The 24,765-nt window shown below is 47.4% G+C and overlaps 1 protein-coding gene across 5 annotated transcripts in view; it reads right to left on the bottom strand.

The window, feature by feature from the left end:
- Positions 1-24,765, bottom strand: part of FGD5 (FYVE, RhoGEF and PH domain containing 5) — a 115,251-nt gene continuing 90,486 nt past the window's right edge. Inside the window, exons 13-21 of one of the 5 annotated variants that reach the window (XR_006390867.1) lie at positions 21,359-21,442; positions 19,949-20,028; positions 16,467-16,563; positions 12,274-12,411; positions 11,940-12,042; positions 11,638-11,797; positions 5,765-5,893; positions 4,224-4,378; positions 1-1,564 (exon numbers count right to left, since the gene is read on the bottom strand). Coding sequence is in view for 4 of the 5 variants with exons in the window: in XM_044301214.1 (XP_044157149.1) it covers positions 1,528-1,564; positions 4,224-4,378; positions 5,732-5,893; positions 11,664-11,797; positions 11,940-12,042; positions 12,274-12,411; positions 16,467-16,563; positions 19,949-20,028; positions 21,359-21,442 (990 nt within the window). In the remaining variant the exon portion in view is untranslated. Of the gene's footprint in view, positions 1,565-4,223; positions 4,379-5,730; positions 5,894-11,637; positions 11,798-11,939; positions 12,043-12,273; positions 12,412-16,466; positions 16,564-19,948; positions 20,029-21,358; positions 21,443-24,765 lie in introns of those variants that run through there. The other 4 variants (XM_044301214.1, XM_044301215.1, XM_044301216.1 and 1 more) reach the window with 4 other exon arrangements.

Genomic DNA, 24,765 nt, shown 5'->3' with positions numbered 1-24,765 from the left:
TATAATGAGAACAATATTTATTTATACAGCTATTTCTTACAGATCCTCAGATTCTGAATATGAGGTGAATCCGGCTTCATATGTTACTTTTGAATCGGACGCAAAGAACCAACAAGTCGTCTTAAGGCTTTCGTATTGTAAGGTATAGCAAGTCCTCTGTAAACAAGGGCATAGCATAGCTTGCTTTTATAATGGAGGGATCCAGGGTGTTTGCAATGCACTTATCATAGGAAATTCGGAATGCAGCGGATGTATTCTGCATAGGGGGGGGGGGGGACACTACTAGACCCAGCATGGCCTGTAAGCACCCCCGTCCCCATGGCCAGCAGTAGCAGATTCAGTATTGTTGTGTCCTCCTACATGCACTGCAGCAATCCCCTCTCTGTGAGATCTGAAACGAGATTCATCCTGAGCTTCCTGGTTCATGAGTTAATAATGCCAGAACTACAGATGGGTGGGGGAGGGGGTAATGTCACTGCATAGCAATGCAGATGTGTATTGCATTCAGGGTTTGTGGAAAGCTGGGGGACAACCACCATGGATGCCATTAGTGGTTCACACTAGGGATGAGCGAATTTCATATCTTGAAGTTCGTGTTGTGGTATTTACTGAATTCCGTTACCACGGACCATAACGCAATTCCATGACGGAGGCATTCCGTTATTCATTCAGTCATAATGGAAGTCTATGGCCTGCATAACTGATTCGCCTGCTTTCCGTTCTGCATTCCGCCATGGTCCGTGGTGACGGAATCCATAACTCAATTCAGTAAATGCCACAACACGAACTTCAAAATATGAAATTCGCTCGTTCCTAGTTCACACCTTTTGATATCCCAGATCCGAGCGGAAGGCGTTGGGACCTATACACTCTGACTGCTCCTAATATTTCCAGCAATCCCAGTATGATGTGGTCCTCTAGAACTGGGCAGATCCCCCCTACCCCTCCATTACATAACATGAGCGATGAGGTTTGATAGATTTCTCATAGAGGTTTATCAGGTTGCTTAAAGGGGAACTCCACCCTTTGACATAAACTCGTAGACGTCTTTAGGCGTGTGCCGACGGGTCGTCCTAGTGCATAGTCTGGTGCTTGCCAAAATAAAATAAGCCAGCGTGTCCTGGTCATGGACTCTGCTGCGGGTGGAGTTCTCCCATAGACGTATAGGCGTTGATTCTACGGCTGACAAGCACCTTACCTCCACAGAGGCCGATAAAAACATTATAAAATTACCTGCTAAGTGTAAGTCATCAGGAAACTGTAAACAGGGCCATCTGGAGGGGGTTGTCAGTGTCCCATTAGATAAAACTAAGACTTTAACCCAAAAAGACCCTACGTAGCGAGCGCCGCCGACACCCGCAATACATTCTACTGGAGACTGTAAGACATTGGAGTCCCATAGAGAGCTGAGGAGAAAGAACTTCCAGTCTGAAGCCAGCAGGGGGCGCCAGTCGATCCTCTCCTTGCAAACATTGTAGAATTTACATTCAGATAATGTTCATTGGTTCGGCAGAAGGAGAGCGGATGCTATAACACTGACGCCGCTTTAATGGCTTCAACCCACCTGCAAGAGACGAGGAGAGAGGGTTTATTGGGTTATTGTAGTAATGAATGGCCTGCAGTAAAGCGTGGCTGCTGCTGCGAAGGGGTTTATGGGAGCATATATTTCTGTCATTTACGCTCTGGTAATTTTTTTTAATTTATATTTTTTATAGAATATTGAGTTCAGTAACTCGTAGAAGGAAAGTTAAATCTGTACAGGTGACGGCTGAATAAAATACTGATCAACTTTCCATCACGTTTTATACTCTGTTCACACCCAAAGCTAGATGCCACGGTCTGATGAAAGGTGCACTATTAAAGGGGTTGTCCAGTTGAGAAAAACCATTATCGTGCACCCTATTAGGGAGTTGTGAGTTATGCGGGAGGAGTTCAGGGTGGACGGGGTTACAAAGAACATGTCTGGCTGTGGAGGATTGTCCTGTCCTGCATTACACAGGCGAGCCATTGATATGAATGGGCCTAGTCGGTGTAATGCTACAGTTCACCTGTGGTGGTGCTGTAGAGAAACCGGGTTATCCCACCGATTACAGATGGGATCGCTTTGTGATCTGTGTGTTGTCGAGGGGCCCTTCTAACAAGTCGGCATTGTCGAAAGTGGAGCGCCCCTTTAATGTCTTGGCTGTGATGATATAATGGACTTCATTGTATAGTGAGGGACAGATTCTACAGACCACTGCAGTGCACGATTCCTTTCTAGTTGTAGGAGCCAAAAAAAACAGTAAAAATGCAGCTTTGGAGGTGACTGGAGTATAAAGTCTACCTGAAATCGAGATTGGCGCTAGGTTAGTATTGGCATTGTTTGATGGGATCAGTATTCATTCAAGAGGCAGTGTGGTCTGCACATCTTTTATAGCCACAGAGAATTAGTGCTCCAGCTGTTGCAAAATTAGGACTCCAAACATGGCAGCACATATTGGGAGTTGTAGTTCTGCAGCAGATAAAACCCTGTGGGACTGGACATACTGCAATTACACTTTGCATAAGTGAGCGGCAGATATGACAGATCAGCAAGAGACGTGAGGAAAAAAATAAGAAGGAAGAACAATGAGGATGAAGAGTGAGCGGTGAAGACGTCAGAGGTGAGCGGACCTGCAAAACATGAAATCTGCTCTGCACACACCGCAAGAGACCGGAATCCCTTCAACACCCTTCAAGGGTATAACTGATGACAGGGGCGGACTGGCCATAGACCCTACAGGGAAACTTCCCAGGGGCCACCTGAGCCCTCCTCACGGCTGGCAGCCATGGTAAGTAATGATCTGATGCCCCCCCCTCCTGACTTCAATTGTATTGCCATCCTGAGGCAACTGGAGGAGCAGGACAGAACCTGGCAGCTGGTCCTGGCCACCAGAGGGGCAGTATTTTGGGATGCACTTTGACTGTGGTATTTGGCTCTGCGGGGGCGGTATAATGTGCTGCAATATGGCATTGCTGGCCCCGCCTACTTGTGTTGGTCCTGTCTTTTGGCACTTTGGACCCAACTACAAAATGAGACCACTTTAAATTTCCAGTCCGCCCCTGACTGATTCGTGTTCTCAAAAGTGGGAGAGGGGCTAATCTGTAGTTTAACTAGACAACCACATTCCCCTATGTCCCCTGCTGGGTTATTAACCCCTAAGTTTCCTATACTGGAAAAAAAACATGCAGTAACTCTGCAAGTTATCTGGCTGTAACCACACAAGGTTTGTTTGTAGTCTGTAACCATGGAGACACTGTTCTACATAAGAACTGTCGACTGTGAGGGAATGCTCCTGGAATCTGTTTAGACTAGGCATCCTCCAACTGTGGCCCTCCAGCTGTTGCAAAACTACAACTCCCAGCATGGCCGAACAGCCTACAGCAGGGCATTGTGGGAGTTGTAGTTTTACAACAGCTGGAGGGCCGCAGTTTGAGGATTCCTGGTTTAGAATCTGCACCGAATTCCTACAACAAAGTGCAGTGTAATCTCTGTGAATGCGGGTTTAGCGAAACCCAAACGGTCACAGCCTAAAAACTGCACAGCGGATGCGGATTTTCAAATCTGTTGTGAAAAAGTCGCAGGGCGTCACTGCGGATTTCATGCAATGAGTGAAAGCCACAGCTAAATCGGCAAAGAACGCCGTATGTAATGTGTGGACTTTATGGCGGATTTTGGTTTTTGCGACTTGAAGGGGTTGTCTTAGGGCTCAAGCACACCACCGTAGTTTGTCTGCATCCAATCAACTTTTTTTGCTTGCACGGCCCCTGCATGAAAAAGTCTTATTCATGCCCATTTTGCAGACAGTTCTAGGACATTTCTACAGAAAATTAAATGGTGGCATACACTCGGCCGGGATCTGCGATGTGTAGACTGTAAAACACTTATGGCCGTGTGCATGAGCCCTTAGAATGAGAAGTTATCACCTAAAGAGTTCAGCGGCTGTGCACTCGCTTTACTGCTGCTGCGATGAAACCGGTGACCTGATGCTAAACTTGTGCCACTGTCTCCCTAAAAACTGGCTGCATTACTAGGTACATATGCAACCTCTGCCCTAGCACCCATAGCCTCACCAGCTGTATGGTAACTACGACTCCCAGCATGCTCTGCTGAGCAGTAGTGATCTGCGCTTCCAGAAGACGAGGACAGACTTGGAGCAGAAGGCTGAGAGGCGGCAGCAGACCGAAGGAGCGAGCGGCCGTACCTGATGGCTGCATTGGTGTCTGCTGCTTTGAAGCTATAGAACAGGGTCTGCTTGTGGTAAAGCTGAAACACTGTGCCCAGTTTGGGGTTCTGGTCCCAGTTGTCAGGCACAATATGGAAACCTAATAAGGGTAAACTTTCTGAGGCAATTTTTTCCTAGAAAGGATAAAGGGGGGGAAAAAAAAAAGTGAATCATTCTGGACGCGGCGGCTGCAGAATTGGAGTCAATGACGTGAGACTGATGTGGATGGAGAGGATCAAACCAAAAACCACAAGACAATAAATACAATGATACATTGTTACCATAGAACAATCAGAACAGATACAGTCTATACAGGAGGGGTGTACAGGTACCAACCAAACCCCGGGGTCACACCGTGGTCAATTTAAAGCCCATCTGTCAGCAGTTTTGTCCCTATGACACCGGCTGACCTGTTCCATGTGCACTTGGCAGCTGAAGGCATCTGTGTTGGTCCCATGTTCATATGTGCCCGCATTGCTGAGGAAAAGCATGCTTTAATATATGCAAATGAGCCTCTAGGAGCAACGGGGGCGTTACCATTACACCTAGAGGCTCTGCTCTCTCTGCAACAGCCGCATCCTCTGCACTTTGACATGACCAGGCGTGATGATGTTTTCAGTGCCTGGTCCTGTTAATGTGCAGAGGGTTCGGCAGTTGCAGAGAGGGCAGAGCCTCTAGGTGTAATGGCAACACCTCCGTTGCTCCTAGAGGCTCATTTGCATATATTACAAATTTTCTCAGCAATGCGGGCACATATGAACATGGGACCAACACGGATGCTTTAAGCTGCCAAGCGCACATGTAACAGGTCAGCCAGTGTCATATGGACAAAACTGCTGACTGATGCCCTTTAATGCACCCAACATTAGAAGGATTCCCTAATTATGTACTTTTCAAGATTACTGCTTACTGTCAGTGAATGGAAACATTCTTGTTCATGTCCAATGGCAGAACTAATGCTTGCCACAGCTGAGGGTCTAGTCCAGATGTATCCTCTGTGCACTAAACATCCTGGACTCCTGCCTGATACACTGTAACAAACCATCAGGGCAGGAGAGAGATTTGAGATTTGGGTGTGTGATGCATGTAGCTCACAGAGGATTGTCTAGACTGGATACAATTGTAGCAAATCCACAGCTGTTGGGTCTGTGCACATTCTGCTACTGGACTTGAGCAAGAATGGTCCTATTCCCTGACAACAAGTGGTGATCTTGAAAATGGTGACAAAGTACTTTCTAAATCTGCAGAGCACTTTATGATCGATTCATCACATGCTGTGGGGGAAACATTATCAGCACAATTTTGCAAAAAAATTGAGACCTCAGGATCTTATGCTGCTCACGGCCTTTTTCTACAAGTGGGTGGGGCTTGTCGGGAGGGCGCGCGCACACACGCTGCTGTTGAGGGTTATACAGGGAATCTGATACAGAAGGGAAGAGCTAGTTAAGCAGTTCCCCCTGGTCGTGAGTTGGGTGTGTAGTTTTCACCTTGGTGACATCTGGATGACGAGCGCCCCTCACCTCGCAGGCGGTGTACGTGTACAGCACTTTGCCTTTAATAACGAACCAGCGTTTCTTCCAGTATTTCTTGCCTTTTTTGCACCGATGTAAATAACCACTAATGGAGGAGCTTTCCCCGGACGCTGCGGCCTGTGGAGAAACGGACGTTAAAGGGGTTTGTTGCACAAAAAAAAAATCTTCAGTTTTCAAACCAGCACCTGGAATGGAAGACCTTTGTAATTAAATGTATAATATGGCCATTGAGTTATTCAATAAAATGTATCTGTATGGCGCCACCTGCTGTTTGTCTTCCTAATTTCTCTGTCCACCTTGCAGAAGTGGCCGCACATGCTTGGTTCCATCCTTCAACGGCCACCAACCATAGCTACTACGAGAGCTACAGGGAGAGAGCTGCAGCAAGGACACACCCCTGAGCTGTCAGACTGCTGCAGAAGGGACACGTTTCCCAAGCAGTGATAGGAAGACAGCTGTAGCAGCAGAAAGGACACGAGTGTGAACTGTGATAGGGAGAGAACTCCAGAAAGGACACACCCCCTGAGCTGTGATAGGGAGAGAACTGCAGAGAGGACACACACCCTGAGCTGTGATAGGGAGAGAACTGCAGAAAGGACACCTCCTGAGCTGTGATAGGGAGAGAACTGCAGAGAGGACACACACCCTGAGCTGTGAGAGGGAGAGAACTGCAGAAAGGACAGACCTCCTGAGCTGTGATAGGGAGAGAACTGCAGAAAGGACACACCTCCTGAGCTGTGATAGGGAGAGAACTGCAGAAAGGACACACCTCCTGAGCTGTGATGGGGGAGAGAACTGCAGAGAGGACACACACCCTGAGCTGTGATGGGGGAGAGAACTGCAGAAAGGACACACCCCCTGAGCTGTGATAGGGAGAGAACTGCAGAAAGGACACACACCCTGAGCTGTGATAAGGAGAGAACTGCAGAAAGGACACACACCCTGAGCTGTGATAAGGAGAGAACTGCAGAAAGGACAGACCCCCTGAGCTGTGATAGGGAGAGAGCTGCAGAGAGGACACACACCCTGAGCTGTGATAGGGAGAGAGCTGCAGAAAGGACACACCTCCTGAGCTGTGATAGGGAGAGAGCTGCAGAGAGGACACACCTCCTGAGCTGTGATAGGGAGAGAACTGCAGAAAGGACAGACCCCCTGAGCTGTGATAGGGAGAGAACTGCAGAAAGGACACACCTCCTGAGCTGTGATAGGGAGAGGACTGCCAGCCTGAAGAAGTTCTAGTAGAGCAACTGAAACGATGAACGGGGAGATTTCTGGATCCATGTGAGGCACAGGGCTGGGTATAGTTTTGTTAGAGATTGTTATGTACATTATTGTGTAATTTTTAGTTTTTACATCCATCATGGCATAACCCCTTTAAGGAAATTTCCAGACTTGCAGGTGATTACATACAGTTATAATAAAAAGCCCGGGGGGTTGGCAGCTTTGGCTCAGCCCCGGCCCCTCTCCATCGGGTGGGGATACTGATGCATTTAAAGGAGCACTCTGCACAAGACACAACAGGATCTATGGGGCGGAGCATGACAGGGATTCAAATACAAACACCATGGGGAGAATGTGTCATGCCACGCCCCCTGCCCGTATTGTTTAAAGGCACAATCAGCTGATATCCTGTATAGTGGTTTGTGAAGGTGACAGGTGAGGAGCGGCGTGGCATTCATCAGTCCCTAAAAATCAGCGCACCAGCCATTGAGCTTCTGTTTGTTTTTTATAAAGTGGTTGTCTCTCTAAGAAATCCAATTTTCTTTATAACCTATCAGGGAGGCAGAAGGGGTTCTCCTCCAGGACCTCGAATTACAGTAGCTATAAATGAAGGCTTTCAGGAGGCCCCAGGGTGCCTTAAAGGGGTTGTCGAAGATTAGAAAAACAAAGCAGTCGGTGGGGCAGAGCTGCAGTACCGCACACCACCTGTGGACAGATGTGGGGCAGAGCTGCAGTACCGCACACCACCTGTGGACAGATGTGGGGCAGAGCTGCAGTACCGCACACCACCTGTGGACAGATGTGGGGCAAAGCTGCAGTACCGCACACCACCTGTGGACAGATGTGGGGCAGAGCTGCAGTACCGCACACCACCTGTGGACAGATGTGGGGCAAAGCTGCAGTACCGCACACCACCTGGGGACAGATGTGGGGCAGAGCTGCAGTACCGCACACCACCTGTGGACAGATGTGGGGCAGAGCTGCAGTACCGCACACCACCTGTGGACAGATGTGGGGCAAAGCTGCAGTACCGCACACCACCTGTGGACAGATGTGGGGCAAAGCTGCAGTACCGCACACCACCTGTGGACAGATGTGGGGCAGAGCTGCAGTACCGCACACCACCTGTGGACAGATGTGGGGCAGAGCTGCAGTACCGCACACCACCTGGGGACAGATGTGGGGCAGAGCTGCAGTACCGCACACCACCTGTGGACAGATGTGGGGCAGAGCTGCAGTACCGCACACCACCTGGGGACAGATGTGGGGCAGAGCTGCGGTACCGCACACCACCTGGGGACAGATGTGGGGCAAAGCTGCGGTACCGCACACCACCTGGGGACAGATGTGGGGCAGAGCTGCGGTACCGCACACCACCTGGGGACAGATGTGGGGCAGAGCTGCGGTACCGCACACCACCTGTGGACAGATGTGGGGCAGAGCTGCAGTACCGCACACCACCTGTGGACAGATGTGGGGCAAAGCTGCGGTACCGCACACCACCTGGGGACAGATGTGGGGCAAAGCTGCGGTACCGCACACCACCTGGGGACAGATGTGGGGCAGAGCTGCGGTACCGCACACCACCTGGGGACAGATGTGGGGCAGAGCTGCGGTACCGCACACCACCTGTGGACAGATGTGGGGCAGAGCTGCAGTACCGCACACCACCTGGGGACAGATGTGGGGCAGAGCTGCAGTACCGCACACCACCTGGGGACAGATGTGGGGCAGAGCTGCGGTACCGCACACCACCTGTGGACAGATGTGGGGCAAAGCTGCGGTACCGCACACCACCTGTGGACAGATGTGGGGCAAAGCTGCGGTACCGCACACCACCTGGGGACAGATGTGGGGCAGCCAGGTTTTCCTAATCCTGAACGGACTGATTTGAATAGGTACCCATGTAATTCTTCATGTCTCCTTAGGTGGCGCTGCAGAGGAATTTGTCCCGTGCTAATTTTGGGGGAACTCTTCTGAGGGATTGTAATAAGTCAGACCCTCCCCCCCTGAGGGATTGTAATAAGTCAGACCCTTCCCCCCCCCCCCCCTTTAAAGTTTGGTTTCAAGAAGGGCGAGATTTTTCCCCTCTCCAGCTCCATGTACGCCGAGAAGCTTCACACGTCATAAACGGGTAATTTTTGGTTTCATTTCCATCTCTTCTACCTCACAGCTGTTCCCGCACAATGGCGCAATGTGTGCGGCACTAAAACCCCACTCGTATGTTCCACTTGGAGACGCATGGACGTGTAATTACATATTTCCCCCGGGTGCGATTAGATATATTCCTGCAGTCTGCTGATATGAATATGCTAATTTGGGATTGCAGTCTTGCCAGGTGCTTAATCTGTAGAACTGCTAATCAAGGGCCACGTGAGCGGATAGAGATATTAGCTGGCGCCCCCTGGTGGGCAGGCTGGGCTGTGCACTGTTACTGTAGGGGAGAGCCACCGCTACCTAAACCATTGTTTGCCTCTTACTGACTCTTCTAGATCACATCTCTGCCACACAATACAAGGGCAAAGCTGCTGTGCGGGGTGCTCCTTAAAGGCACTCTGACCTCAAATGTGGCTGTTGCTTAGAATGTAGTTCCGCCTTTGAGCTACACTGTAAAGTCACACCGTCGTCAACCTGCAGACATATTCTTCCCTGCATTACTATAGCGAGGAAGAAACAACCACGTGATCTGCAGGATAAGGCCCCATGCACACTGCCGTGTTTCACAGCCGTGTGCGGGCCGTGGAACCGCGGCCTGGATCCCTCCTGAGAGCAGGAGCACACGGCGTCACTGGTTGCTATGACGCCGTGCACTCCCTGCTGCCTGCACAGTAATACACTGGTATAGATCATACCAGTGTATCACTGTATTGCGGCGGCAGCAGGGAGCGCACGGCGTCATAGCAACCAGTGACGCCGTGCGCTCCTGCTCTCAGGAGGGATCCAGGCCGCGGTTCCACGGCCCGCACACGCATGTGAAACACGGCAGTGTGCATGGGGCCTAAGTAATGTATGTACACAGTGACTGCACCAGCAGAATAGTGAGTGCAGCTCTGGAGTATAATACAGGATGTAACTCAGGATCAGTACAGGATAAGTAATGTATTTACACAGTGACTGCACCAGCAGAATAGTGAATGCAGCTCTGGAGTATAATACAGGATGCAACTCAGGATCAGTACAGGATAAGTAATGTAATGTATGTACACAGTGACTGCACCAGCAGAATAGTGAGTGCAGCTCTGGAGTATAATACAGGATGTAACTCAGGATCAGTACAGGATAAGTAATGTATGTACACAGTGACTGCACCAGCAGAATAGTGAGTGCAGCTCTGGAGTATAATACAGGATGTAACTCAGGATCAGTACAGGATAAGTAATGTATGTACACAGTGACTGTACCAGCAGAATAGTGAGTGCAGCTCTGGAGTATAATACAGGATGTAACTCAGGATCAGTACAGGATAAGTAATGTATGTACACAGTGACTGCACCAGCAGAATAGTGAGTGCAGCTCTGGAGTATAATACAGGATGCAACTCAGGATCAGTACAGGATAAGTAATGTATGTACACAGTGACTGCACCAGCAGAATAGTGAGTGCAGCTCTGGAGTATAATACAGGATGTAACTCAGGATCAGTACAGGATAAGTAATGTATGTACACAGTGACTGCACCAGCAGAATAGTGAGTGCAGCTCTGGAGTATAATACAGGATGTAACTCAGGATCAGTACAGGATAAGTAATGTATGTACACAGTGACTGTACCAGCAGAATAGTGAGTGCAGCTCTGGAGTATAATACAGGATGCAACTCAGGATCAGTACAGGATAAGTAATGTATGTACACCGTGACTGCACCAGCAGAATAGTGAGTGCAGCTCTGGGGTATAATACAGGATGTAACTCAGGATCAGTACAGGATAAGTAATGTATGTACACAGTGACTGTACCAGCAGAATAGTGAGTGCAGCTCTGAAGTATAATACAGGATGTAACTCAGGATCAGTAATGTATGTACACAGTGACTGCACCAGCAGAATAGTGAGTGCAGCTCTGGGGTATAATACAGGATGTAACTCAGGATCAGTACAGGATAAGTAATGTATGTACACAGTGACTGCACCAGCAGAATAGTGAGTGCAGCTCTGGAGTATAATACAGGATATAATAATGTAATCTGAGGTGACCTGTTACAATAGAATATAATGACTCTTTGTATTGGATCTGTGAGCGGAGTAGTATTAGTCATTAATAGAAATTACACATTTTACAGGGTTATAAAGTGAAGATCTAGGAGGACGGTTTATCTCCTGCTCACGTTGTTGCTGTGAAGTGTTTATGACGTTTTAACAGTGATTTATATTTTCCCGTCTCATTAATGTAATAACCTTTGAGTGCAGCTCTGGGCCATAATCCAGGGCTGAGCCGCCATTAGCTGCGTATATTCCTGCTCTATAAATTCCGGCACATCTTCTGCAATAATGATATTCCTTTCCTTCTCGGAGCATTAGTGGCGGAGCCGGGTCCTGGGCAGCACGGTGCGCATCGAGGTCTATCTATCATTATAATCGCCACAACTTCCACAATGTCAGAACACGAACAAAGCAATCACATCACAATGCACATTCAGCTCTTGCCTTTTGTCAGACAGCCTTGGCCCTACCTCCATCAGAGCTGACGGCACTTTCTTGTGCCTCTTGAAGGCAGACGGGTGAAAACTGTGAAGCATTGATGTAAAAGTGCTGCTGGTGGACCTTGGCAGCTGCGGGGAGGAATTTGTGTTCGCCGATGCAAGCTCTATGAAAGCAAACAGATATTAGGAATAAAAATAAAAAAAACATAAATATTTAATATCAATTTTAGTCTATAACCTTCAATCCCTGAAGTTCGCCACGAGATGGCGCTGTGGTACAGGCAGTGACCTGGAGGCCTCGCTTACCTCTTTTCCGCAGCTCTGCATAGCATCCATTGCAGACTTTAGACGGACGATCCTTCAGATACTTCAGAGGATATTTGTTTCTTGAGCAACTGCGGCAAACAATCTGTGAAAACAGGGACAAGACCCTGAAACTTGTCTGCATAATGAAATAAATGAATGCAAAAGCGATCTATTTTATTTACCGATCATCACATCATATTAGGATATTTCTCCGGATCCCACATATCATTGCTCTGGGACCTTACCCATGAGATATCTGACAATTAGCACCCCCTTCCCCCTCCATTGACCCTTGTACCATGTGAGATAATTGGTATCGATTCCCGGTTCTCACCTTGCCGCAGGCGTGACAGTGATGGCGTCGCAGGGTCAGTGTGAAATCGCTGCCGCAGTTCATACACATCATGACGTGAGACATGTGCGCTACGCTCGGCGGCCTCTCTCCCAGGAACATTCCTAATCGTTCCCTCATCTGCCGGAGAAAGAAAACAGTTCAGATTTCCTTTGTGATTCCGGACGGGTCTTATCTATAGGTAACGGGGCGTCCAGTCCAAAGGAAATAAAGCGCAATCACTTTTCATACTTTACAATATACTTCCAGTTCCGATTTTCCACAGTTTTCAACATTGCTGCTTGCTGTCAGTGAATAGGAGAATTCTTGTGTCATGAGACAATAAAACTTACAGCTTTAGGCCTCATGCACACGACCGTTTTTTTTTTTTAAGGTCTGCAAAAACGGGGTCCGTAGGTCCGTGATCCGTGACCGTTTTTTCGTCCGTGGGTCTTCCTTGTTTTTTGGAGGATCCACGGACATGTAAAATGAAAAAAAAATCTAAGTCAAGTTTGCCATTGAAATGATAGGAAAAAACGGACACGGACACGGATGCCAATCTTGTGTGCATCAGTGTTTTTTCACGGACCCATTGACTTGAATGGGTCCGTGAACCGTTGGCCGTGAAAAAAATAGGACAGGTCATATTTTTTTCACGGCCAGGAAACACAGATCACGGATGCGGCTGCCAAACGGTGCATTTTCCGATTTTTCCACGGACCCATTGAAAGTCAATGGGTCCGTGAAAAAAAACGGAAAACGGCACAACGGCCACGGATGCACACAACGGTCGTGTGCATGAGGCCTTAGTTTGTTAAAATGTATGAGAGTCAATCCTCTGAGCTACACACCACAGACGCTCTATTGGGCAGAATTACGGATGTAAAAAAAATATATATACCAGAGAGGCAAAAGTGGCGCCAAATTTACTACAGTAACACACGCTAATAAATTTGACGCGTCTTGGTAGACAGATGTCGGACATCTTTCTCTCCCTTAGTTTACCCCTTTTGGTTGGTTTATTTACATTAATATAATGCACCAAAAAGATGGCGCAAATAAATTTCCCGCATTGTATAACTCCTCTTGGACACGTGTCTATTGCCCTAAGTGCCTGCCGGATCCGGAAATACGAATGCAAACGGATATCATTCGTTTCCGGATCCATCTGACAAATGCATTGCAATACCGGATCCGTCTCTCTGGTGTCATCCGGAAAAATGGATCCAGTATTTATCTTTTTCATGGATTTAAAGGTCTGCACATGCGCGGACTGGGAAACCAAATCCATTTTTCCAGAACACTTGGTACCGGATCCAACATTAATACATTTCAATGGAAATTAATGCCGGATCTGGGAAGTGTTTCGGAATTTTGCAGCATGGTGCGGTATTTTCTCCAGCCAAATCCTGTAAAAGGGACTGAACTAAAGACATCCTGATGCATACTGAACGGATTGCTTTAGGACCAAGCTGAAGCGTTTTTTTGTACAAAGCGGAAATACTCTGCACAAAAGGATACAAATGTGACCTCTAGGGCAGGGCTCTGATGAAGTAGAACTCAGTTTTGCCTGGAGTGCTACTTTATTATAATTTTTCTCAAGCTGCAAATCCAGGGATTTTACGTTTCCAGCTCGGCCACTAGATGGCGATATTGCACAGGCTGGGATCACATGGGGCACCTCCAGGCAGAAGGCCCTTCTTCAGGTTCTGTGATAGGAGGAGACCAGACGTAACCTCCACAACCTCCTTCACATCAGCAGCACAAATCTCTGCTCTTTCCTGGTAGTTTGTTACAATGTATCGGTGAATGTAACACATCAGTCTGGGTTGTTTGGCTCACAGAGGATTGACTAGACTGGATACAGTTGTAACAAATCAGCTATGAAAAGTGTTAGGTCTGTACAGGTCTTCTGGGTCCCACAATGTGCACATTCACTGACAGCAAGCAGAGATCCTAAAATTGGTGAGTTATTTAAACACAGCTAGGGAAATATTAAATTGTTTAATTAACTCGTTATCTGGAGTAAAAAGTTCAAACTGACGGAAAAACGGAACTGGAGTGGACCGCCGCTGGTCTGACAATTTGACTATACTTAATGTCTGAAACTAACAAGTTAGGATCCATTCACACGTCCGTATGTGTTTTGCGGACACAGGCAATGTGCGTTCTGCATTTTGCGGACTGCACATCGCCGGCACTCTCATAGAAAATGCCTTTTCTTGTCCGCAATTGCGGACAAGAATAGGACATGTTCTATTTTTTTGCGGCTCTGCAAATGCAGATACAGACGTGCTGTATCTGCCCTATTGAAAATGAATGGGTCTGCACCTGTTCCGCAAAATTGCGGAACGGATGCAGACATGTAAATGGACCCCCTTATTGGGCAAAAGGCAGAAGATTTGGCAAATATTCTGAGTCTATTGGAAAGTCCCAGAACCTTTTTTTTTTACACAGTAACCAAAATTCCCTGTAATGAGGCACCTTGTACCTCGCTCCTCTTGCGCACCAGTCAGCAGAATCCGCTTTATTAAAACGCCTTTACTGCCCAGCAGGGTTGATCCTGCTTAGTACAATGATAACCGTCTTGCGAGAAATTGGTTGTGGCGTCCCCAAGAAAAAGAGACTTTTATTCTTTATTCAGATCAGGGCTTCTGTGCACTAAGAGGCGGAGTCTATCCCATAAGTGCCTCCTATTTCCAGCATTGACCACGCCCCCATCTTTCTCTGGAATGCTGCAACTGATTTTGACAAGACAGGTATCATTTTAAACAGCAGGGTCAACCCTACCAGGCAGAGTTGTGGTCTAATGAGGTCGATCCTACTGACACATCATACAGACTCCTGCATGAGATGCATGGCGTAACAATCACGGTCACAGGGGGGTCCACAGGACTCTAGTTTCACCCCCTGGTAGATGTTTCAGAGCTTGACCCTGTAGTGAGGGCACAGGGGGTCATATTAACCCTTTATGTCTCCCCTAGGCTCTCTGATCCTCGCCTGCTCCCCACATGGCCCAGCTCAAGGCCTTCTCCTCTAGTAATGATCCCGGGCAGGGGAGTAATATATAACCCGCGGGTTACCACTAAAGTACCCGCCTGGGGCATGCGATCTCTAATCTGAGCGACATAATGAGTTCTGATCACAGGAGGATAACCGGAGGCCGGGGCGAGGATGATGGATCACTACAAATAGAAATCTCAGCAGCCGTCGAAATTACATCCGTTAATTGCTGCGTTTCTCTGCAGCCGGTGTAAGGTGAATGACGGAGAATGCTGCTCCTGACCGCTTCTTAATATAAATGGGGGAGGGGAGGTTCATGGGGGACGGATACTCATCAACCTCACCCCTCCCTATTCAAGATGGAGCTACAACCAGTTGTTCATTCACTCCTGTGTTTAGTAAGAAGAGAGGTGACTGGCTCTTCAGGTGCTATAAATACTGTAAGAAGGTACAAGGAATCGTGGATGATGGGTACGTGTCACCGAGGGTCCTGGCCTCGGTGGAGTAAGAGCCGGTCTTTATGTGTCAGCAGCAGTTGCTGTTTGACACCTTCATACTTAGTTTGGCTGTAATAGCTGAACCGGAACACCTCCAACTAGGAGTAGTCAAAGTGCTGGGTGGGTGACTACTCCCCATGTTCCAAGCCGGGTTTTGCCAGGCATAAAACCCAGCCAGCACTGCCAGGTGGGGAGGATTACCTGCATGCCTGCCCGTGGACTTGACAAAGCAGAACTCCCTACAGGGTGTGAAGTAACACCCAGGAGAAAAGGTGACTGTTTTGTATATAAACTTTTCATGTGTGTGAACGATCACCAAGCAACTTGTGGTTTTGTTTTGCTTTCACGTGTGAATAAACACTGATGTTTTGAACCAAGAGCTTGTACTTTGCCTCTGTGCTGCACCCGCTAATCCTAACGACCAGAGCAAACCCCCACAATACCCAAATCTGTAAACAGGCAGTGCTGCAATGTAAAGCAGAGGGGAAAGAGAACAAATAGGCGATATACCAAGAAGCATGGAAGACGAAAATCTTTTAGTATAGACGTCCATCTTCTGTCCGTGGTCAGCAGACGTCCAGCTATGGTCCAGTCATTCTATACTTGACGGAGGGGTATTAGGTGTACCCTGCCCGTTTCCTCTATGCCCCCACAGTACATACATTTCCTGGGCATGAGCACCGCCCCGTCACTTACCTCCACATTGTTATAGACGGACACGGTCGGAGCCTTGTAATATTCTTGAACAGTTCTGCTGATGCAACTGAACCAGTCGTCCCTCTCTGAGCAGGAGCTGCCGAGGAGAAGAACACAGGGCGATGAGATGGAGAGTGCCCACCCTGCCCGCCAGCACCCCGCCTGTTATCAATACAAACACTGTGTATAGCCTGGAGACGACCTATAAGAGCTGAATGTCAAAAAATGTGGTATCAATGCTTTGTCTCTGTTATTGTTTGCCTTTGTGTCAGTTTAAACGGTTGTTCTGGCATTCTATTCATGATTAAGGGGCCTGGATGAACACTGCAAGGAATCACAGCAAATCAGGTAAGGAGTACAGATAAGGCTACTTTCACACTAGCGTTTTAGTTTTCTGGTATTGGGATCCGCCCTAGGGGCTCAATACCGGAAGAAAACGCTTCCGTTTTGTCCCCATTCAATGTCAATTGGGACAAAACGGAACGGAGAGCTCTAAATGCATTCCGTTCCGTTTAGTTGTGTTCCCATACCGGGGAGCAGCATGCTGCGGTTTGCTTTCTGTCCTGGGATGCAGAACGCTTCAGTTACTGATAATATGTTATAATTGTATTATCTGTAACATAGCCTAGACGGATCCGTCCCCCATTGACTTTCAGTGAAGTTCATGACGGATCCGTCTTGGCGATGTTACAGATAATACAACCGGATCTGTCCATAACGGAAGCGTTTTTGCTGAACTCTGCCGGATCCAGTAAAAACGCTAGTGTGAAAGCCTTAGATTAGTATCATCAAGAGATGAGCGAATTTCATATTTTGCTTACTGGTAAAAGTGAATTGCGTTATGGATTCCGTTACCACGGACCATAACGCAATTCTATGATGGAGTGCCTTTAGAGGCATTCCGTTATTCATTCCGTCATAATAGAAGTCTATGGGCTGCAAAACGTATCCGTCCTGTTTCCGTCATAGAATTGCGTTATGGTCCGCGGTAACGGAATCCATAACGCAATTCACCTTTTACCAGTGAATGAATTTCAAAATATGAAATTTGCTCATCTCTAATTAGTATATTGCATAAAATATCAGTCGACGAGGCCCCTTTAAATTTTATAAGCAAAGAAAAAAAACAACCACCCCGCAGCTGATTATGGCGCGGTTATAATCGGTCGGTGGCTTCACGGGGACAAACATATGGTGCAGTTTAACAATCACCTTCAGAGCGATTTTCTAAATTTGATTAGCGGGGGTGTGATACGCGGTGTCCGTCCCTGCATCATTTAACAGCTCCGGGTGATAACCGCACGTTGTAAGCTGCCAACGCGCGCTGCAAACACATGTCCCCTGTCCTCCGGAGGTGAGTTATGTGCAAATTGGTTCCACCTTTTCACAAACATATCAGCGATCAGAGCGGCCGGATCACACGCGGAAACTCAGCAGCTTAATGAGCAGCAAGCCCCGGAGCAGAACTACTACCCTCATTATTGGAGAGATATTCATAAATAAGAGGCAGTGGCAGCAGAAATGTCATAATTAGAGACGAGGGAAGCGAGTGACACACGTATGGCGCTGAAATTCTAGGTTATCGATTATAACCGGACAGTAATATCATTGCTGCGGATGTGAGCGGAGAAATTAGAGGCAAACGAACGGCGGGGAGGACTTTATGACTTAGAGAAGATCTGCCCCCCCCCCCCGACATGTCTGTTTTACTACATATTTCTATACCTATAACAATCCAGGAATGTCTATATTTATAGCTCTGTGTTGTACCGTTCCTCTGTTATTCCTCCTTAAAATGTATTAATAAATGCCTGTTACCAGTTGGGGTGCGTCCCCCAGTCAGTGCTGCCCGACTGCATAGGGTCCCTTTGTCACAGGGATATGGTAATACCCAGTTGTCATACATTTCCAGGAGGAATAACAGAGGGACAGCACAAAGCGGATGCCTCAGCATTATTATTTCATGGGGAATATATGTAAGTCGGGAGAATGGACAGATCCTCTCTAAGCTCAATCACTACAGGTCGAAACATTGCGCAACTTTCTAATAGACTTTATGTTTCAGTTGCTCAGTTTTATCAAGAGCTCTTCTTGCTGTCAGTGAGTGGGAACATTAATAGTTTATAGCTAGAGGCTGAATACTAATGTCTCTGAGTTAACCTCCATCCTTTCCTGGTAGTTTGTTACAATGTGTCAGTCTGAAGTTTAAGCGGTTCAGTAAAAAGTATTAGGTCAGGACGCGTTTTCAGCACAGTAAAGCTTTACTTCAATGACAGCAAGCAGGGATCTTAAAAATGACGAGACGATGAAAAAGGGGATATTAGAAAGTTGCAGGATTTTGCATTATACAGGGGTTAAAGGGGTTGTCCACCCCCGGGCGCCCTTCGGGGCAGGTCGCTCCAATGACTGGTCGCAGCGGTGATGTGTACCTCATGCGCCATTTCACCGGATGTTGACGCAGGAAGACCTGAGAGCTGCAGCGGGGATCAGGTAGGTATGATTCTCTCCGTAGGTAGGTCCGGCCACACTGGGGGTCTGCACGAAAGGCCCCAGGGGGGTGAACAATCCAAGGGGTATTCCGATTCCAGATTGTTATCCCTTATTCACAGGATAGGGAATAGCCATTAGATAATCCAGCGGAAGGACCCCCACCGATCATGGGAATAACGGCCCCGTACACCATGGAGCCGCCCTCAAATGGATGGAGCGGCTGGTCCGAAATGCTGCACTTGGCTATACCTGGCAGTAAGGCCCCAACCGACCTAATAGTTCTCTCCTATCCTGAGGATACAGGATAACTTTCCTAAGGCCTCATGCACACGACCGAATGCATACGCAGTTTTTGCGGCTTGGATGCGGACCCATTCACTTCAATGGGGGGGGAGCAAAAGATGCGGACAGCACTCCGTTGCTCCGTTCCGTGGGCCGCAAAAAAAATATAACCTGTCCTATTCTTGTCCTCGTTTTGCAGACAAGAATAGGCAGTTATATCAATGGCTGTCCATGCCATTCTGCAATGTGCGGAACGCACACGGACGCCATCTGTGTTTTGCGGACCGGAAAAAAAAGAAAACGATCGTGTGCATGAGGCCTAACCGGAAAACCCCTTTAAATTTGCCTAAAACTGGGAACCCCACTATAAAAACTAAATGCCAGAAACTTCCTCTTATAGTCTATAAAAACTAGAAATGTACTTTGTGCCACACTCATCGTGATATCGTTATATACTCCAGTGACATCCAGAGCTGCATTCACAATTCTGCCATTTTCCAGTTACCTGAAAGCAGTGCATTGTGGGTGCTCAGGTAGGTGACCATTACACAGGTTGCGCTAATCTAGGAGGTCGCATGAATGACAGGCGATAAGCTGCTGTCTGTTTCCAGGGGCAACAAGGTGGTTTTTGACTGTAGCTTTGGATGTGACTGGAGTATAAAACAGTAAGAGCTTAGCATTTGGAGAACAGGTGTGTGACGCGGTGTTACCTGGCAGACAGCATGAGGCAGCACTCCATGCATTCAATCTTCAGGACGTGCTGAGCATTCTCCACAATAGGTCGACTCACCTACAGGGAAAGAAACAGGATGGATACATTCCCACTACGGTATATACAGTGTATACAGGACAGATACATTCCCTCTACGGTATATACAGTGTATACATGATGGATACATTCCCTGTACGGTATATACAGTGTATACAGGACAGATACATTCCCACTACGGTATATACAGTGTATACAGGACAGATACATTCCCTCTACGGTATATACAGTGTATACAGGACAGATACATTCCCACTACGGTATATACAGTGTATACATGATGGATACATTCCCTCTACGGTATATACAGTGTATACAGGACAGATACATTCCCACTACGGTATATACAGTGTATACATGATGGATACATTCCCTGTACGGTATATACAGTGTATACAGGACAGATACATTCCCTCTACGGTATATACAGTGTATACATGATGGATACATTCCCTATATACAGTGTATACAGGACAGATACATTCCCTCTACGGTATATACAGTGTATACAGGACAGATACATTCCCTCTATACGGTATATACAGTGTATACAGGACAGATACATTCCCTCTATACGGTATATACAGTGTATACAGGACAGATACAGTCCCTCTATACGGTATATACAGTGTATACAGGACAGATACGTTCTCTATATACAGGATGGATACATTATATATACAGGATGGATACATTCCCTCTATACGGTATATACAGTGTATACAGGACAGATACATTCCCTCTATACCAGGCATGTCCAAACTGCGGCCCTCCAGCTGTTGCAAAACTACAACTCCCATCATGCCTGGATAGATTACAGCTATTAGGGCATGCTGGGAGTTGTAGTTTTGCAACAGCTGGAGGGCCGCAGTTTGGACATGCCTGCTCTATACGGTATATACAGTGTATACAGGACAGATACGTTCTCTATATATACAGGGTGGATACATTCCCTCTATACGGTGTATACAGGACTCGCTGGATGTCTAGGATGGCGCTGACTATGGAGGGGGTGCTTGGATTGGAGAACCCCCTTTCAGATTGTATGTAATGATCTGATACTCCTGAAAAACAACAGAAGGAAAGCCCAAAAGATTGTCTACTGTGGATACAACTGTAACAAACCCCCAGCTGTAAGACGTATTAGGTTTGTACGGGTTTTTACCCTCTGGACGTAAATAAGCAAGCTTTCCATTCTGCGACTGTAAGCAGAGATAATGAAAATGGCAAGGAATTGATACACAACATTCTACTAGAAAGCAGCTTGTCCTTAGACAGTTATTACTGTAATCCCAGAGTCGTACAGAAAATTCCTGCTATTTGGATAAGCCTCAGGTAAGTGGCCACCTACCCGCATTCCTGGAATGGAGAGGGTATTTTTCAGCCTGTATTTGCCGTCCTTCTGTGCGTAAGTGTAAAGCAGAACGTCGTTCATCTGCGGAGAAAACACACGACTGTCAGCCTGCTGATGTATCTAATCCTATCCTGTGTGATACTGTCTACTGATGTATCTAATCCTATCCTGTGTGATACTGTCTGCTGAGCTGTGTATCTAATCCTATCCTGTGTGATACTGTCTGCTGAGCTGATGTATCTAACCCTATAATGTGTGATACTGTCTGCTGATGTATCTAATCCTATCATGTGTGATACTGTCTGCTGAGCTGTGTATCTAATCCTATCATGTGTGATACAGTCTGCTGAGCTGTGTATCTAATCCTATCCTGTGTGATACTGTCTGCTGAGCTGTGTATCTAATCCTGTCCTGTGTGATACTGTCTACTGAGCTGCCGTATCTAACCCTATCCTATGTGATACTGTCTGCTGAGCTGTGTATCTAATCCTATCCTGTGTGATACTGTCTGCTGAGCTGTGTATCTAATCCTGTCCTGTGTAATGCTGTCTACTGAGCTGTGTATCTAATCCTATCCTGTGTGATACTGTCTGCTGAGCTGTGTATCTAATCCTGTCCTGTGTGATACCGTCTGCTGAGCTGTGTATCTAACCCTATCCTGTGTGATACTGTCTACTGAGCTGTGTATCTAATCCTATCCTGTGTGATACTGTCTGCTGAGCTGTGTATCTAATCCTATCCTATGTGATACTGTCTGCTGAGCTGTGTATCTAATCCTATCATGTGTGATACAGTCTGCTGAGCTGTGTATCTAATCCTATGTGATACTGTCTGCTGAGCTGTGTATCTAATCCTGTCCTGTGTGATACTGTCTACTGAGCTGCCGTATCTAATCCTATCCTATGTGATACTGTCTGCTGAGCTGTGTATCTAATCCTATCCTGTGTGATACTGTCTGCTGAGCTGTGTATCTAATCCTGTCCTGTGTGATGCTGTCTACTGAGCTGTGTATCTAATCCTATCCTGTGTGATACTGTCTGCTGAGCTGTGTATCTAATCCTGTCATGTGTGATACTGTCTGCTGAGCTGTGTATCTAATCCTGTCCTGTGTGATACCGTCTGCTGAGCTGTGTATCTAACCCTATCCTGTGTGATACTGTCTACTGAGCTGTGTATCTAATCCTATCCTGTGTGATACTGTCTGCTGAGCTGTGTATCTAATCCTATCCTATGTGATACTGTCTGCTGAGCTGTGTATCTAATCCTGTCCTGTGTGATACCGTCTGCTGAGCTGTGTATCTAACCCTATCCTGTGTGATACTGTCTACTGAGCTGTGTATCTAATCCTATCCTGTGTGATACTGTCTGCTGAGCTGTGTATCTAATCCTATTCTATGTGATACTGTCTGCTGAGCTGTGTATCTAATCCTATCATGTGTGATACTGTCTACAGACCTGCTGTATCTAATGATTGATGATCTTGTATCTAACCCTATCATGTATGATACCGTGTGCTGAGATATGTATCTAAATGCAGCATATGTCATACTGTGTGCTAATGTATCTAAGTCTATCAAAAGTAATACTGTCTGCTCATGTTTCTAAGCTAATCATGTGTAGTAATGTCTTATAAGCCTTGTATCTAAGCCTATCGTGTTATTCGGTCTGCTGAGCTATATATCTAAGCCTATCATGTGTGACACACCGCAGAATCATTCTAATACCATTCCCATGATGTATCTAAGCAGAGGTGACCGCTCACCACTCTGACTAATGCCCGAACAGTACTCGCCGCTCTGACTCATACCCGCACAGCACTCGCCGCTCTGACTAATACCCGAACAGTACTCGCCGCTCTGACTCATACCTGCACAGCACTCGCCGCTCTGACTCATACCCGCACAGCACTCGCCGCTCTGACTAATACCCGAACAGTACTCGCCGCTCTGACTCATACCCGCACAGCACTCGCCGCTCTGACTAATACCCGAACAGTACTCGCCGCTCTGACTCATACCTGCACAGCACTCGCCGCTCTGACTAATACCCGAACAGTACTCGCCGCTCTGACTCATACCCACACAGCACTCGCCGCTCTGACTAATACCCGAACAGTACTCGCCGCCCTGACTCATAACCGTACAGTACTCGCCGCTGTCGCCATCCCCTTCCATCTTCCTGGAGCATCATGAACACAATGAGATCCTCCTCCAGAAGCCATCACCGGTGATGGACGACGTCATGGAAATTTTGGTCATTATGGAAGCCACAAGTGAATTTTTATCTGTGCGGCCCCGCCCCCTGCGCCATCTGTGACTCTGATAGCGCCGCCACATTATACGCTGTATTGTGTATATGAATAATGGATGCTCCTCATATGTATTTAATAGGAGCATCCACATACAAGCTCACCGCCAACCGGGCAATGTCAGCCCTCGCCGCCTTACGCCATGGGCCCAGGGGATTCACGTGCCGGCAAGTGACAGATGACAGGATGATGGCGGTATTATTCAGTTTACTTATTGTTCCATGAATTACATGCTTTGCTGACATTAATCTGATCACACGATCCTCCCAGGCTGGGGCAGAGGTATACATCATATAATAGGTGCTAGCGATCCGCACGCTACGTAAATGTTTTACAATCGCTCACATAAATAAAGCAAGTTCGGGGGTAAAGTCTTATGGCCTCCCATTTATCCCAGTGGACCTGTCCCGTCTGCTTGCCAATTTGGATACAACCTTGTAAGAAGGGTCACCCCTATGATAAGATCAAAGAGAGGGTGGACCCCAGTGATTGGCTGTATTCTGTACGGGAAAGCTGCAGCAAGTGTTCACCTTCCCTGCAGCACCCCCACAGGAGAAATGAAGTATTACACCAATCCCATTAAAATCAATGGTTTGTCAGTTCCGTGCATGGAGCTGCCATGGGAGCGAGACGCCATCCCCTGAATCTGAATCTCCACAGCTGCTGCAAAACTACTGGCTGCCAGAGCATGCTGGGAGTAGTAGTTGTTGCTCTGATACATATTTTGCATCCTACGTGAGGGCGAATTGCGAGCTCAGCAGTATTCCGCTCTCCTGACAGGTCTGCACCAGGTTCATGTCATCCTGCATTAATTGTGTCCATTTGTCACGGGCTGTACAGGAGGGAGTCGGATTATTGTAATGAGCGTGTCATCGGCGGCAGAGTTATGGATGACGAGACGCTGGCGACTCCCAGAGCGGCGAGCGACATTATCATAGACCATCCGCAAACGTGTGCTCTTATATCTGTAATATTATTAGAGATGCTCGTAAACGGGGGAGGGGCTGTGACAACTGCTTCACTATTTTCACAGGGAGATAATTGGGGCGTCACTAGTGGACAGATTTATTTTTATCCATTCCCCCCCCCCCCCCCC

The sequence above is a fragment of the Bufo gargarizans genome, chromosome 7, assembly GCF_014858855.1.
Source record: "Bufo gargarizans isolate SCDJY-AF-19 chromosome 7, ASM1485885v1, whole genome shotgun sequence".
NCBI lineage: Eukaryota > Metazoa > Chordata > Amphibia > Anura > Bufonidae > Bufo > Bufo gargarizans.
Note: the sequence above shows the minus strand (reverse complement) of the source record. Positions and strands in the feature narration are given on the sequence as shown.